Source organism: Melanaphis sacchari, unplaced genomic scaffold (genome assembly GCF_002803265.2).
Source record: "Melanaphis sacchari strain LSU unplaced genomic scaffold, SCAv2.0 Contig12_pilon_pilon, whole genome shotgun sequence".
NCBI lineage: Eukaryota > Metazoa > Arthropoda > Insecta > Hemiptera > Aphididae > Melanaphis > Melanaphis sacchari.
In genome coordinates, this window is record NW_020270527.1 from 2,128,821 (window position 1) to 2,147,476 (window position 18,656).

At 26.2% G+C, this 18,656-nt stretch overlaps 2 protein-coding genes across 2 annotated transcripts; one reads left to right on the forward strand and one right to left on the reverse strand.

Annotated features, from left to right (window-relative positions):
• Positions 1–934: 934 nt before the first annotated feature.
• LOC112591266 lies at positions 935–6,962 on the forward strand (the record flags this gene model as incomplete). The annotated part of the gene is made up of 3 exons (XM_025335033.1): positions 935–1,066; positions 1,840–1,938; positions 6,522–6,962. Coding segments are annotated over 3 exons (672 nt in total), but the record flags the coding sequence as incomplete, so codon positions are not given.
• Positions 6,963–14,724: 7,762 nt separating this feature from the next.
• Positions 14,725–18,656, reverse strand: LOC112591145 (mitochondrial-processing peptidase subunit alpha). The gene is made up of 12 exons (XM_025334852.1): positions 18,556–18,656; positions 17,787–17,989; positions 17,619–17,698; positions 17,455–17,537; positions 17,284–17,386; positions 16,999–17,091; positions 16,765–16,937; positions 16,590–16,686; positions 16,309–16,520; positions 16,028–16,193; positions 15,839–15,971; positions 14,725–14,948 (listed from the first exon to the last, which is right to left on the reverse strand). Exons 1-12 carry the CDS (start codon positions 18,654–18,656, stop codon positions 14,788–14,790), a joined length of 1,605 nt encoding a protein of 534 aa, XP_025190637.1. The 3' UTR covers positions 14,725–14,787.

Consider the following 18,656-nt stretch of genomic DNA (forward strand, 5'->3'; position numbering starts at 1 on the left):
ACAAAAATTAATTCCTGATATTATTTAAACTACAATAATATAATGTAAGTGTTTTAAATTAGTTTATTCCAAATCATAAAACTTAAAGTATTTTGATAAATGATTTATTTTTAATTTTAAATTGTTTAAATTAGTCTAATACTTATAAACTATAAAGTAATTTTTATTCCATAATATATCACTTAGGACGTCCACTAAATTTGAAATGAAAAATTATTTACTTAATAAGTTACTAATTTATTTTGTAAATTTATTTTCAACTTAAACTGATCAATACGTATCCCTAAGACATTTATAGAGTTGGTGAAATTTTAAAAATTATTTCCTTATCTGTTTTATAAAAGTTTAAGTTAATTGTTTTTTAATTAAAATAAATAGAAAAAATATCATTTTATGTTTATGCATATGTCTAAATGAATGCTCTTCGTCCCTATGCACATACTAAAGTTAAATTTTAATTAAACTATATTATAATTACTATTATTTTTTACCTGGTAACTATGCAAAATATATTTTTTTCAAAACTTTAATACTTTAAACTATTTTAATTTTTAGAAATTAGAAATATCAATACTCGCTTAGTTTAAAATAATATATTGCTATTGTCTATTCATAATAAATGAAATGTTTAACTAGAGAATGTAATTTTACATCATGGCAATTATAACTGTGTGAAGAATTGTAGGTATAAACTGTATAAGTTATATTATACTTATATAATACTATGAACAATTACATTTTTAATTCTTGCAAACCACTAGATTTGTATTTTAATTTATAATTGTATTGCTGTGTGATATTTATCTTAATTACATCCCATAAAGAATAATTAGGTATATATAATATCTACTGGACAATAAAACATCTGAAACAAAAATCGATTATAAACTATAATTGAACAAATCTTATATAATAGTTATATTACAGGAGTATTTATTTTCCTGATTCATTATTTGAAATAGCTGGAAACGCCGTAAACAAACTAAAAGAACCGATTAGTTGGTCGTGGTCAGTATCAAATGTCATAAATTGGGTACAGTATGGGTTAAAATTGCCTCAATACGTAGTGAGTAATTGCGACAACGCATTAAGTAAATTAAAATTCTTAGCTTAAATAAAAATAATTTAAAAAAATGTATACATGAATATGACACATGTTTTATCAATGTATAGCATTAAACGCATTTAGACACTAGAGATGCAATATCGGATTGTTGACATTCTTAGTTGATTGGAACTTATAAATTAGCTTTCGAAAGATCTTCCCAACAAAATGAAATCTAATAATCGATTATTTTTCAACGATTTATTTGCTTCGAATAATTATTTTTAACATATAAACAAATTAAAAAAAAAAATCCAACGGCCCTAATCAAATTTTACTTTATTAGATAAGAAAAATATATGAGTACATGGCTATATTCATTAACATGTTTTAATTATCAAAAATTTTATAGTTGCGACAGTATTCACATAATTTTCAAATTCTAAGTAATGCAAAAGTTCATTATTAATAATTATCACTTATCATTATTGATTGTAGAATGAAAAAAATTTTCTTATATTTTTGTGTACGTGTTATTGTGTAGGAGGATACTGTTTGCTATTGAAGTCTTATTAGCTAATACATCTTTATTATTTATTAATCACTAATATGTTACGTAATATGCATCCACTTTATGTCTTTGGCTATTGTCTTTATCTTTATTATTATTTTTATTATATGAATTTACAAATTTTATGAACATCCATAATACTTATGTAAATTTAAAATCAAATCAGAATTCATTAAGATGCAATGCATTCATTTACGAGTATATCATTGTGATTGAATTACAGATAATTTTCAAGGAGAACAATATTGATGGTAAGAAATTAATTTTCATTAACTGTCAAACGCTACCTTCTATGCATATTACAGACTTTGATCATATCAAGGTAAAGTTATTATAATTAACAAGAAAATTGTATTGTTATATTTCATAAACATTTATATATAGGTAGATGTAAATTATAATAAAAATATAGGTCAATATTTATAAAATTTATTTTAATCCCACAAAAGACATCACTTTTATTACCTAACTACTTGGTCTATACAACTATACTACCTTTATTTTATAGCTCAGGATGAAACCTTTTGCTTTATCAGTACTTACAAATATTTAATATTTTATAATATATTTTATTAATTTCTTCTTAGAAGATCATAAAATTTTACGTACATTTCAAAAATGATTTATCCATATAGCAACTAATTAATATAATAATATACATAGATACTACTGTACTATTTTTTATAGTGTATTATTACGGTGGATGGACTAAAACATAGTAATTATCGATTTAACTTTATTTAAGCCACGTTTAATATCGATAGCAGTTAATTACTAGTAAATAATTATATAGGTAGGTACTTATTATATATTTATACATGACTGATACCTTTCATATACTCTTACTCGTAAATCGTAATTACTATTTGTAATTATCTTACCTTCTCTATTGAATTATTCTAAAAATTACAAAATGTTAAGTTCTAACTTTTTTAATAATGCTTTAAATAATAGGTACTATAATATTTAAAAATTAGTATTTATTAAACCATTCATGGTTAAAATTGATCATATTTTAGTATTTTTAGGTGTAAGTAGTATTTATTTATTATATTAATAGGCATGAATCAAGAGTAAAAAAATATTTGCTAATTTATATTGCCAATAAATTAAAAATTTAATATATTCATTATTCATGATTAAAAATTCTCTAAAAAAAAGTTATAAATTTTATAAATACTCATTATTAGATAATTTTACTATGTTGATATATTCTCTATTGTTTTAATTCATGGCCTATTAGAGACAGGCTACACAATAGTTAGTTTATATTGTGAGATTCTCTAGACTATAGTATTATTTATGTTTGAATCAAAAATGAACAGTACGTTGAGTATGTAATAATATATAAATTAATCATTTAAATTTATAAGATTCATCCGTTTCTTATAAACAATCGAATTACCAATAATAAAATGCGTCATATGTAATGTTACATAGTAAGATTAATAATTGACCAACAATACGCTCACTATGATTCATAATATACGTAACGTAACACACTTTGGTTATTTATGTGAAGATTAAAATACAAGATATATAATATTCTAAGTAAAAATAATACGAGACGACTACATCAAAATACATGTCTTTCTAATGTTTAATTTTTATTTCCGTAGCCATTGTATAGGTACGATTACAATGCTTTAGTAACAATGCGTATCTTCATTCTTATTGTAAGATAGGTACATAATATTCTATTCGTAGACTAGTAATAACTTCATGACGTAAACGGGGTTGATAGCAGTTGTGACAATTAAATTTACATAAATACGAGATATATTGTAAATACAATTTTAAATGATATACTCGTATTATATCATTGGGTGTAAAACACTTTTGGAAATATTATCAAAAATGTACTTGCAAATAAATTGTGAACACGTTTGGGTGTATGTATAAAAATGCATTGGGAAGGACAATGAAAGACACAATTGGACATAAAACGTAAAAATTTAAAAATATACAGCCTCGTAAAAGAAAATAACAAAAAAAAACAAGAATTACACTAAATAGTTATTTTATGACAAACCACTATAATATGTAGGAAAATATATATATATATATGTGTCTTATATATAAGGAAATATTATGCTCATCCATAATAAACAATATTATAACATCCAGTGTTATGCTCTAAAGTGTTATATGTTGGGGAAATTCAACCAAATGTATTCCTCCCAATATTATTATATCCCTTAATTTGTCCAGTACACATGAAGTTTATCCACGTAATTAATGCTTTGAAACATGAATTTAAAATATTATCATATTTCACAAATAATTATGTACCTACTGTGTTAAATAATTATATAATACCATTCATTATAAATTTCGGTAAGAGAATTACTTTTTAAAAGTAATTTTTGTTAAATATAAATATATAAATACTTTTTTATGAACGCTTCATTACGTGTATTTATAATAATTAATTACCTATCGACTAATTAAGGCATGAAATAACAGCAACAGTGGTTCTAAAGTAGGTAGCAGCTACTGCAGATTGCTACTCGGATACTGCAATACCTCTATACCAATGGTATAGTTCTAGTGTTCAGGTTTTACATTGGTCAAAGGTCAAATTGAATATTTGCTACACTGCTTTTAAAACTGATTAGTGCTATTTTTCTAAATAATATCTTACTCTTAATTATTATCGATAAGACGATAACTTTGCGACTGTTAATAATTAAGTAGTATAGGCACAGAATGTGGTATAGATATTATGTACTTTTTAAGCTAACCCTATGCTAAGTAATTTTAACGTTGGTTCCGCCAAAACATCAAATACTTTGGTAGGTCAAAGTTTTATGTCTGTATAAGATGTACCTAAATAATTATTGTATTATTAATTAATCTTAAGCTTTTACTACTAGGGACATCAGCTTTTCTTATGCAAATTTTTATGGATATTCATGGAACAATAAATATTTTTTTATGATTTAACCAGTGTTTTTGCTAAATACTGTAAGTAAATAATTTTATGTATAATTTTTATGTTTATTATTATTGTATTACCACTATTTTGGTTTGGGGATGTGAGATACTTTTGTACTTTGGTATGTTAGTCGAATAATTCGTTTTATTTTAATTAATAACGTAATGAACATAACATAACTTAAATGTATTTTTAGCGGGGCTGATTAAGAAAAAGCGTTCATATTCATCAACAAAGAACTTCCAAACTTCTAAATTAATATTATATAGAAAATTGAATGAAAAAATAATACTATAAAATCTTAAAATGAAAATTACGTAAAATGTGTATTATGAGTACTACATTTATTATTTATTATAATATAATATGAAATCATGAGTTGTGATTTGTGACTGATATTTATTAAATATTAAAATAGTATTATTTTTTTAAATTTGGTAAATTGCAATTCACTGCATTACCTACAACTTCCATGGGCCTGTTAGATATTATGTTTTATGTGTAGGTTCTTAAGTATAGTATTATTAAATATTATCATATTATTAATTTATTAATATCTGATATTATAATATACATTAACTGATTAATGCGTATTTTATGTTAATAAACTAGATTATAATATTATATTATTATCATTATTTTAATCTTTCTTAATAACTAATAATTTATAAAATGTAAAAGGGTATTACATGATAATAAAAAATCAAATTAAAATTGAATAACACAGCAACGTACTTATAGTGAATAATTTTTATTAACTATCAAAATACCAACTACTTATTAAATTAAAAAATTATAACTTAATATACAATTTAACACACTACCTATCTACACTATAAGTACTTTTTAATTTTGATTTTTAAATTAATAATGAATTACGTACTAAATAACGTTAAATTAAAATATTTTATTAATTTCCGTATAACGAATAACGCGTGCTTAATTACTTTAATTTTAAAATACAATCACTATCTACATTTTTAATAACTATAGGATTGAAAACTTCTAATAAGTAACTATCTACTTAAAATCACAAAATATATAATTAGGTGCCAGGTACTTACGATTTACACAGAAATACTAACTTAAAATATGCTCTAAGAACATGTGTTCAATGTTCATTATTTGAAATAAAAATAAAATATATGATAAAATGTCATAAATATAAGTATATGAAATAAAAAATGATATATAAAAAACTTAATTTAAAAAAAAACTTAAAAAACGCATTTAAAGTGTATTTATTTTACTAGATATTAATTTGGTATATATACAATATATATATATATATAGGTCAGATCGTGTCATATCATTCAATAGTACCTAATATTAAAAAAAAAAAATAATATAACAATGATAATTTATGCTACATTAAAATACATTTTGAATAATTTGTCGTCATATTATCAGATATTAGTTGAACGCCCCTCCCCTCCTGGACACACTCATGCAGAAGTAAGCTTCCTTTTAATTCGACAAAACCAATAGCTCATTAAACGCGATATAATATAAACAGTGGTGCTGTATTATCGTGGTATTGTTTTTGTCGGCCCGGACACGACAAGGATAAGTTAGGTTAGTTATATCTACGAACTTTGCCGCGTAAATATCCCTCAGTCGCGATGAAATTATTATATTTTAATTGCCGAAACTCGTTCGACGCATATAACTTTACTTGATCGAAAAAAAATAAACAAATAACGCAATCTCTCTAATATCTACCCAAACGTATATTTTACATTTAGTATAACGAATAAATATTGCGAACACGTGATTATGCAAAATACTATTTTAAGCGAGCTTTCATCCTTGTAACAAATAGCACGTAACATAATATTATTTTCATGTACGGATCACTCGCGTTAAACGCCGATGGACAAACATGAAATAACTGAAAATCCTCTGCAGTGCTAAACGCGTGTTCGTATTATTATTATAATAATAATAATACATTTTGTATCTATTAGTATATCGCAAAAAACGTGAGACACCTGTACGGCTTGTCTCCGGACACCGAGTACCACAGCGGGATCAATGGCCAGCGGTCTGCGCACCGCGTGTACGGCCGATACTACATGCACCTGGCCACCAATTATTATGGGGCCAGCGGGCGGCAGTCGGCCACGCGTGGCCGTGGTGCGCAGGAAACGCCGTCGCTTTTCGATTACGTGCAATCGACCGGCGTCGTGACAGACGCGCGACGTCGTGGCCCCCGGACGTCCGGTCGTCGTTCGGACGGAGGGCCGCAGTCCCCGACACACAGAACGCTGCTGGCTCGGTTGCCGGCCACCGAGTATCTCCGGGGCGGACAGTGCGCGCATGCCGATCGGGCCGTAGCGCGGTTGCGTCCGATGCTGCGGCAGACGTGCGTCGTAATGGAATCGCCGCGGCCGGTTTCGAAACGCTGACTGCTCCGTGCGCGACCAACGGTCCATAAAACGCGTCTTTTTCCTCTGACGATTTGAGCGCGTCCTGGGTGGAACGAAAACGTGTACGGGCTCGCGTGCTCAAAATACAAGAAATATGCACTCAAAATATGTTTATTCGATTAGTTGAAACAAATATATTTTTGAAATGAAAAATCCTTGAAAAGTCGCTTTTCTGTATACTTATTATAGTAAGTGTCGACTGTCCATTGTACCCTCTTGATTGAGTAGCGTAAACTTATACAAAGTGACTCTTAAGTTTTATATAAACGTGTTAAATTATTGAATGCGATATCGTTTATCAATCAATAGTCTAAAATAGCCTACAAAACAATGATTCACGGTTTTGACTATAATTTTGTCAAGCTTTGAAATTCAAACGTATATAAAAACACATAGGCGTATGGAGGTCAAATTTTTGGGTGGGCTGTAGCCCTCCTAGGAGTTGACATGTACCGATTTGTGGAGAGCTTTGTCTATTTGGAGAGGAGCTAATTTTCAAACCGAGGGCTAAGCCCCTTCAAGCCCCTTAAATACCGCTTATGCATAAAAATTAATATGGATTTACACTGTATAAGTTTTTCCTAATTTCATAGTAACTAGAACTTATAAGACCTAAAAAATAAAACTAATTTTTATGAAAATACTGGAAACAAATAATTTTTACTTCTTTAAAGTACAAACAATTTTCTATCAGAAACCACCCTCGGAGTTAAAAATCAATTCATTTTTCGATTTCTTATCATATAAACAGTTACAAAATAACAAACACAATTAAAATATAGTCAATAAATTCATCGTTCCGTTTATAATCTAAAACATACTAAATATTTCTTAGATTGTATTTTTATATTAACATCAAGTCGATGGACCACTGCATTATTGATATCAAACCAAATTGCAGTTTCTCTTTCATACAAATAAAATAAGGTACAAAACTAAAAAAATATCGGTCATTTTTTTTTTTATGAAGATTGCAGAAGTTCATATTGATTTTAACACTTATCCACGATATTTAATTGTCTTGTTGTTGACATTTATGTAGCTATTACGATTTACGATTCATTGTATTACAGAATGTCTTGATTGGTCATTGCTTACATAACTTTTTATTTAGTATTCGATAATTGGACGGTTGCACTTAACGAGATATCAGCTTAGTTACAATGGTAACGACATGTCACGTTTGTGTAAAATGCCCTTTAGTCGGGTCATCTGTGAATTATTTTTTCTTTTTTATTTTCAACTATATACATTTATATTATACGTGTATAACCGTAATTTGAGAGCATTATTCAGTTATGTGATTCATCTGTCTTCAAGTCCATACTAAAACTACGTGTTGGATGATCACGAATCCGGATAATTTGTAAACGTTGACCGACTTTGACACTTGCTCTGCTGCAGAGAAATTATGTAAAATTATCTAATGACAAGTGTGTGGTTTACCTAATACTTATGGAGTTTATATAATATCTCGGAATACATTTTGAACATTGTTTATTGAGAGTTCATATTGTTGTGTACACATCATTTCAACATTTAATTAATAATTAAATATAAAAGGATAACTCTATTATTTTAATATTATGTTTTGTTTAAATAAAAATAGTAAATATTTGGCGTGATACTTTTTATTATATTAGGGAGTTGTATTTCACTGGCCGGTAAATAAGTTGTATATTTATTATTTGCCATATTATGAAATATGTATACGATAATTGGTATACATTGTAAGCTTTATGGCTTTATATTTATTTAACATATAAAAAATGTAAAAGTCATGCTTTGAAAGTAAATATATTGTTTTTGATCATGTTATATTCTACAACAATGATCTTAACGACTGTTAAACACACTATGGATAATTAGAAGAAGCTAAAGTAATTGTTTATACATGTCACATACATAAGTACCAACATTACGTTATTATTCAATTCATGAAATGAACAACATTTACAGCCATTTCGCAAAGTGGGATCGCTGTTTCTTCATGCCTAACTTAATGTAATTACACAATATAGATATTGAAAAACATTTTTCGAAATGATTACCTAAACTATAAATAACAAAACTTTTCCTAACATTTTGATGTCCATTTAAAAAAAACAGTAAGCTTTTAACAACTTTAAAAGTTCATATTTTATTATTTTTATTTTACAAAATAAAAAAATGCATGACCTCAACTGTTGTAACATTGGCAATTTGTTATTTCTTCTAAACATAAAAATTAAAAATAAATATGAGTAGGTATACTTAAATGGTAAAATATTATAAATTTATTAATAATGTGAATATTATTTTAAATCACTTTATTTTATGTGTTATTTTTTAATTATTAATTTTACCTAACTTGGATTTAATTTAAAATAACCCATAATTTATTTAGTTTATTTGAACAAAAATGTTTAAGTTAATACAACTTAACTTTTCATGTTGTTTATGCCTAACATATGAAAAAATAAATTATGATATGATAGGTTGTCATACCATAGAGTATCTATTCGTCCCGGATTTCCCGGGACGTTACTGGGAACCCATATGACCATGTCCCAGCGTCACAGACAAAGTTTCTCGGGACACAAATTTGTACCAGCTCGGACTATTGCATAGCAATATTTCAAAATTTAAAATTGTTTTCATAATTATTTTACTTACTTACTTACTTACTTGGTTATTAATTTTATTTTGAATAAAACCTAATCGTTAATATTAGTAATTACAGGTAACATATTATTTGATAACGAATATCTTAACATATAATAATGACAGAAATAATCGTTTTTTAAATTTAGTAAACTAACTACCTTTAATTTTTAACTATATTAATTATTTATAGTCAGGGAAAAACCATGTTATGATATTTAAATTTTGAGAACTACAATTACGAAAGATAATATAAATATGCATTTAATATAATGTACCTATAGTTTATACAATATACATTATACATCAGCAGAACATTCAGAACGCATTTATTTGCCGACAGACAATACAAGCCGCATGAGTGTGAAATCTACCAACAGTTTTGTATGTATTTATACTTTATAGTGTCGTAATTTTATTTAGTCTATTTGTTTACGTAATGACTATATCTTTTGGATTATTGGTAAGTAAACTATTCAGTCTATTCAATTAATTTTCCAAATTGTTTTAAGGCTAATTAAAATATAATTTTTGATGCTTAATCCACAATATTTTTTAAATAAATAATAATTATATATTTTTTTTAATAAATCGGAGTGCGGTGTACACATTATGCTGTATTTGAAATTGACCTGAGAATCAGGGACCCGCAATAATGTAGCATTGAACTAATATACTACAGTCTACAATACTATATATTTAAAACATCAAATACAATTTTTTACAATAAATATGATTTATAATTAAATGTAGACCCCTTAATAAGTTTGAAAATTATATAAAAAAATTAAAATTAAGAAGTTTAATTAAATGTACTGCCATGTTAGCAGTCGGGATTCTGGATTCATATTTATTTATTTTTATAAAACGCTTTCATGATGTATGAACAAAATGCCGGTAACAAATTAAAAAGTTCACAAAAATACAAATTCATGTAGAGTTATTTGAATTCGGAATACATCTCTGAGCGTTGCAATCTCCGACCGGTTTTTATTTTTCCTCCTTTTCATCACGCGTTACTAAAGCGTTGTTTGAAATTGTCGTTTCATTTATCACGGGTTTTCTACTCACGGCGAGTAAAACTCCAAATCAACCACCCGAACTCCGAGGACGTGTTTATCTCTAACAAGATTAGAATATTTTTTTTTCAAGCTTAAAATAGATTTTATTAATGTAATAATTATACTTTAACCGCAATTCTTATAAAATATACATAAGTAGGTAAAATTATTCAATGGCATTTTTGATTTATTTTAAGCTATTATCTATTTATATTATATATTATATTTATTTTAAGATTATAATTTAAATAATGAGAACTATTACTTAAAGTGGAGATAAAATTCATGTAGGTATATCGTATTAATTAACATAATAGAACATTGTAATTAACATCTTAAAGTTAAGTTATTCATATTTTCAATAAAATAGCACGATACTTAGTGGCCATAGAGCCTATTGAAATAAGATTCCCTTAAACACTGAAATTAAATTATTAAACAATGGTGCATTTATGTTAGAAAGATTCTAACCCTAAAGATTTTTTTTCGTATTTTTAATCAAACTATTATTTTAAATATAAATATGGTTTTAATAAAAATAATTTTTTTTTTTTCATTTAATGATAGAGAACTTGTGGCTCCTTACTTAGACACCCTGGTGGCTCCGGGATTATTACCATAATAATACACCACTGGTTATGTTAAAATTTTACTCGAATGTTGAAAATAATAGACACAGCACTAACTAGAAGAGTGTTAATAATTTGAAGTATCTAAATAGTATTTCTGAAAATTCTTCTGAATGTTGTTTGAGTGTATTAATTCAAATCCGGTTGGAAAATACTTTTATGTATTGAAGTAGGTAAAGATTTTGCGTAATTATATTGAGATTCAACTTTCAAGTTTTAACACATTAATTTTAAAATATTTGTAGTGATTTAAAAAATTATTCTATACATTAAAATATTCTGTGATTATACATTACGATAATAACAATAAAGACATTATATACCGGCTCTAATAAATAAATACATTAATGGCTGTAGTGCTGCTGGAGGTTTCTCTGTAAAACAAATAATAGTTTAGGTACCTTAATTTATACCTAATATTATAACATCGCGTATTAATTACAAGGCCGTTTGACGTTTGTCTAACGACGATTTGGAAATAGAGGCTAACTTTTTTTGTCGTTATTATCAAATCGCATTATAAACGGGCTGTTTTCACTGCACGCAATGAACCGATCCGTCAAATTACAGACAACGACACAGCGTTGTTCACTCATCGTCGTGCTCGAGTATATAATAAAATAATAAACATTTATAAACATAATAATGATACATATATAATCTACTGTATTATATCCTGCGAGCTTATTTAGTGTGCACACTATCTCGAGGGCCTTCCGGAGTCGTGGTCGTCCACGACATTGCAAGTATAATTTTATAAAATATATTATTATCGTGGTGTTATATTTATACAGACGTACAGGTACAGTGTTAGGTATTAAATTTCGCACGGTCACAGTCACAGATATATATTTATGTATATTGTTTATGTTATAGTTGTTATAATGACGTGATCACGTATACCAGCGTTATTATACTCTGTCTACGATTTATTTTTATTTTTTTTAACGAATTATTATTTTTTCATAGGTTTACATATTAGGACGCAACACAAACAAAGAAATCCAAAGGAATATTTTATTCTATGTTAATCGTATCCCGAACTTAAGCATGTCTGTACAAAATTAAAATATAAATAAACAGTAGTATTATCATGCTCACTTCACCCTCCAAAGTCAAAATAATTATAATATATTTTCTTTTAAAAGCAGCTGTAAAGTAAAAAATTTATTGGTTAGTGCATATTATTACAGATCTTATAAATGCATAATAATAAATTATATTTAATATTTATTTTATTTTACATTTTTAATAAGAGGCGAGTTTCTGTGTTGTACACGATTTCACTGGATTGCAAATTGGCGATTCGTTCGCATTCTCTTTCATGGACGTGTTGCCGATAATAACGACAACTACGATTGTTTACGCATGCAAATATATTCTATACGCTTTTCACGCATTAAAATCTGTTTCTTGAGTGTACATGTAGGTACATGTGTTCCACGTTCGTTGTGAAAAGTCATTTGCAGATCCTCGACGAACAGGTCAAAAAAGCAATGGCAAACAAGGATGAACATAAATTAAAGATCGCGATCAAACACCATCAAGAGGTGTTGAAGTGAATTGTTTTCAATGCACTTGTATAGTTGATGTTATCGAGTAAATATTTTACCTAGTACTTTATGTCTTGATGACATGTATTTTAAAAATTCTTCCAAACAAAAATATATCCAAAATTGGTCAACCCGATGGGCGATAACTCAATGTATCAGCATGTTTATTTTGTATACATAATTTGGTAATATGAATCAATCTATTGGTAGTTTATTCTTACCATGGGTAAGAACTGCATGGTATCTCCGAGTTCTGGTACCCACATCGATATTCGAACTCTAGATAGCGGTATTGGTAATTGGTACATCAATGGAAATAATTTTGTTTAAATCTTAACACCAGAATCATCCCTATAGGGATATAAGACTATTTAATGTTGATATTCGAAGTGCGGATAAAACGGGTTGGTACCAATCGTGCAGGTCGTGTTTTATGTTCATATATCGAACAATCATACCAAGAAAGTGATCCAATACAGTATACTCGTTTGATTTGTGATTTATCCTGATCTGTTTCTGAGGACCCCACTACCGCCGATCCATATTCATTATAGATCGAACTAACGAGTTATTATATAAGGTTAGAATACATTTTACAAGACATAACCTAACCGATCCTGCACGCCGCTTCATTGTATTCCTTTATTAAATTAATATTTCTATCAATATTTTTTTTTACTTAAAATCTTTGAAATATTTCATATTTTGAGTTTAAAATTGCACTACCGCCGTCCTTTAATAAATGCCACTTTAAAAATGCTATAGGAATTAAAAAATTGTCATAAGGTTAATTATAAATTTGGTCATCAAATATTTTGAATGACTGAAGGCTCTAGCGATTCTGTACAAATAAAATATATATGTTCAACAGGATTTTTCTCGTCTTAAAAAAAAAGTTCTAGCCACCACTGTAAAGAAAAAAAAACTGAAGAAGTCACTCTGCTGTGTAATATATGTTGAATGTACCTTATCAATCATCATTGAGTAAGTCACTATAATGGATGTTATAAGTATAAATTCAATGATAAATAATAGTACAAAAAAAAATGATTCCAAGAAGATAGTTTGTCAGTCTATATGTTATTATATATTTATATAATTATATTACTATTAGTAATTTATTTTTCTTCTATAAATAATAAATACAGTAGAATGAACTAATTTTTCTCAAAAACAAATAGCATAATACACTATGTAATATTTATTATACTATTATTTTATATATTTTCAATATTATTCAATCCTACACCTAACCTTGTAGTCATTTTTAAAACTTTTTTACTTAAAAATATGGCATCATATATTAATAATAATGAAAAAAAACTTAAAAAGGCTAAAACAAAATTATATCAGGACTAGAAAACACTAATTTAAATATTTTAAGCTCTTATAATTTAAAATAAGGCTTTTGTTTTTATAAGTTTATCGATTCACTAAGTATCATACAAGATCATAGCTAAAAGGGAGTTAATAGAGACCACCAGGTAGACTAACCACCCCCTACCAGACATTTTTATAATATTCCCATTGAGAATGAAATATAGCATCAATAAAATAATAATGGTGTCACATCAATGACTATCACCATTGAGTATATAATACTATATAATATACTCAATTCTATTACATAGTCTGGGGTATAACAAAATATTGTTTTATAGAATTATATAAAATAAAAGGTTTGTAATTCCTAAACCAAGTAATCAAGTTATATCTTAATAAGTATTAATATTCATATTTTACTAAAATCTAAATATATTTAAATAATTAAAATATAATTTTCTAAAATTATATCTTTTATATCTATAATATTTATTAGAGTAAATCATTAATTAGGTATAATACATAAAATATATTTTGTTTGAACAAATTTATTTTAAAGTTAACAAAAATGCAAAATGGAATAAACTAAAACAAATTAAAACCGACCAAATATCTTTCCTTTTGGTTTCGTATTAATTAACTCTTGCATTTCTTCAATTAATGGTAATTTTGAAATATTTCCACGAGCAACAACCGTTAGGGGTGTATCCAGAATTTTCTTGACAACTCTTACTATATCTTCTTCTGTTACACTTTCTAAAAAAATTAAATGAAAAAATTTATAAGTTATTATATAAAATTGTTCAAGCACTAAATTTATTCAACTTTATTCATATTTAAGTTATGAAATAATTAAATATTTTTTCATTTATCAACATAATATATATTGATTATATTATATTATACTAAATTTTTATTTCTCGATTTTTCTCTTTACTATACAAATTATTTTCAGTACAATCCACATTTATTTCATTTATCAACTTTTATGATTATTTTTCTTAAATTTTTATCTTTATCAGCATTTTTTTTTTATGTTTTTTAATTTTTTGATAAGAACCTATAATTTTTAATTTCCTAATCAAAAGCCAAATATTTTCTAAAAATAAATAAGTATAAAATTAGATTAAAAAATAAAATACTTTCGTATTCAGTAAATTGCTACAAAAAAAAGAAGTAGGTTTAGTAATTTTTCACTTAGGAAAAAGACATTTAAATTACACTTGAAAAAATTCAAAATGGAATGTTTTTTATGGTAAAAAGACACTTTAATATACTATTTATCAATTAGTTACATAATATTGATTTTGAAAATAACCTGTATTAATTGTTTTGTATTATTTAAATCCTTTTAACAATTTTTAAATAAATTTAAACATTTACTTATAAAAATTTGATTTTAAAAAGTTAAATAAAGTTACAAGTACATCATTATAAATTATGGATGAGAATTTTCCACATACAGGTAAATATAATCTGCTATTTCTAAAAACTGACAAGTAGCAATTAACCTAGATTTAAATATTTCATAACATTTATCCAAGAGAGAAATTTATCAAGTAACAAGACACTTGACCAAGTCAAATAACATTAAACTTAGTCCTTTGAATACTTTTTCAACCAAATATTTTGTACATAAAACTTACCAATTTCTTGAAGAAGTTCTTCTGGTCTTTTTCTATAGCCACATGATAAAATTTGCCTAACCATGTCTTCAAACACAATAGGACGTGCTTCTAAATTCATCAGTAATAGTGACTGTAACTGTTTCTTTGCTCTCTATAAAATAAATAATGTCATTAAACATGAATATATAAAATTAAATAAATACATACAGCAAGTTCTTCTCTTTGAATATTATTAGCCATATTAGCCATTTCAAACACAATGACTTTAACCATATCACGAACATATTGTGGTTCAGCACTAGCATGAATACAGAATAATCCACTATCAGTATATGCATGGTTATAAGCAGTAGCACTATACAACCAACCATACCTAAATATTCAAGTATAAAAAATGAATATTATAATTGCATTTTTTATATAGTCATATATATTATTTATTTCAATATTATTATAAATGTTTGTAATATAAATAATCATATGCATACCGGTTCAATACATTTCTATATAATCTTGTGTACATTCCTTTACCCGGTCCACCTGCACTAAAGGATCCACCACCTCCCATCATCAGATTTAATACACATGATGGAACGAAATCATTTTTACTCACTAAAGGTATAGATTCTAGACCAATCATTACGTGTGATAAGACAGCTAATCCAGATGGTCCAGGAAATGCTGGAATATCACAATCTTCCTATAATATTCAAATATTTATGAAGTATTAAACAATTAATAAATATTTTAAATTATAATAAATACATACTTTGATTATTCCACCAGTGTATTGTGGTATTGAAGTATCAATACTAATTGTATCAAGTTTTTCATTGTTCCAAATTGGTTTTTCATCAACAAAGTACCTAAGTAAAATAATTATATAATCTAGTAAAATAAAATATATCATACACAATTTATGTAATATAAAATATTTCAAGTACTTTTGAACACTATCAACAAGTTGTTGATGATCCACTCCAACTCCTCCAACAACAATTCGTTCAGGAACATAATGGTTTTTCAGATAAGTAAGTAGAACCTGGCGATTAATTTGTGAAACATTTTCAATTGGGCAAAGTTTTGATAAGCCCAATGTATTTTTTTGAAAAGCAGCCTATATAAAGATACAACTTTAGGCAAAACAAAAAACAATACACTTAAATATTTAAAGCTACCATATGCACTAAATTTTCAAGTAATTGATCTTGTTCAGGTCTTATCATTAATGTATCATGTTCAAATAAGATTGCTTTGCTTGCAGCCATTACCTGTAATTTATAATGTAAGAAAATAAAATAAATAAGTTTGAAATTTAAATTATTTAAATTTTAAATTCCCAGTACATAGAAAAACACAATGCCAGAATATGAATTTTGAACATTGATTTATAATTTATGTTCTTTAAAAAAAGCTAAATAGTTTTTACAATACAAATAAAAAACTAAATTATATTTTTTAACCTCGTCTTCTGTAATTCTGGGTCGTAAAACTACATCAGCTAGAACTTTTATAATATTATCCACATATTTTCTATTAGCACTTGCTGCATATAACACTACATCTCTATAACAGAAAAATAAATAAAAATAACATAAAAATTAAAAAACTATATCATAATAATAAAAAATTACCGAGAACATTGTGCATCACACAAACCATTATATTTTTCGATTTCATCCAAAATTTGATTATTTCCAGGAAAATTAGAAGTTGTCTAATAACAAAAATAGTTTTAAAAATATAGATATACAAGAAAATAATTAATCCATAAAATAATAAAAGAAATATCACTGACATTAAAAGCCAATTTTTCAAGGAAATGATTAACACCACTTGGATATGCTACTTCATATCGACAACCAGAATTTATCGCCACTAACAAAAAATAAAATAATAAAATATAGTATAAGAAATAAATATGTGTTCATAACATGAGCTAAATAAAAATGTATTAAAAATTTACCTCCAACAGTACAAAATTCTCCATACGCAACTTCAGATGCAACTCTTAACCCACAAGGTAATTGTGTAATATTTGTTTTCACATTATCAAGTTTATGTTTGCTATATATAACATTTGGCAAGTTTGGTAATGTTTCTGTGAGTGGAGGTTGATTAAAAGAACATATACTATCAATTTTTGTTGAAAATTTACATGACGTATTCCTAGAATTAAAACATTTAATTTAATATGCATATTTAAATTTGTTTTATTATACAGGTTGACGGTTTTATGTTATAAAAATCAATTAGATTAATTTTGTTTAATTATCATAGTATCATATATATTATATGTACACTAAATAATTAAAAAGTTTATTTCAATCAAATAAATTTCACTGCTTTGTACTAGGAGTTAATGTTCTTGTTAAATTTAATAAAATTTGATTCACTTACAAATACACTTAACGTTACAATTTATAAATAACTGACAAAAAAATTAATAGAAATAATGTATGATTAATAAATTAAAAATAATATTGACAATTAAACATCAAAATTAAATACTATTTAAAAAATATACATTATTTTTAATCATTGCTTAATTAATTAAATTAATATGCAGTTACATTAACTTAATTCTCATAAGAAACTATATTTTTATGGACATAATACCAATGATACAAAAAATTCAAATTGAAAAAACTATTTATATTGAATTAAAAATGTACATTACACAACTTTTAGATATGAAGGAAGCAAATAATAAGATATTTTGGAATTATACATACAGTTCTTTTAATGATTTTTTTCTACTGAAATACTTCAAGCACGAGACTGAAGATAGTCGTGATCTCATGACGACCGGCGTTTTATAATACGCAGTGGCCAT

What these genes read in the sequence shown, in the direction of transcription:
- LOC112591145 (XM_025334852.1), bottom strand. Translation starts at nt 18,656, where the DNA reads ATGGCCACTGCGTATTATAAAACGCCGGTCGTCATGAGATCACGACTA. An exon ending in TTGAAAATTTAGTGCATATG is followed by an intron (nt 16,938 to 16,998) that starts GTAGCTTTAAAT and finishes ATCTTTATATAG; the next exon opens with GCTGCTTTTCAAAAAAATAC. An exon ending in TATAGAAATGTATTGAACCG is followed by an intron (nt 16,194 to 16,308) that starts GTATGCATATGA and finishes TTGAATATTTAG; the next exon opens with GTATGGTTGGTTGTATAGTG.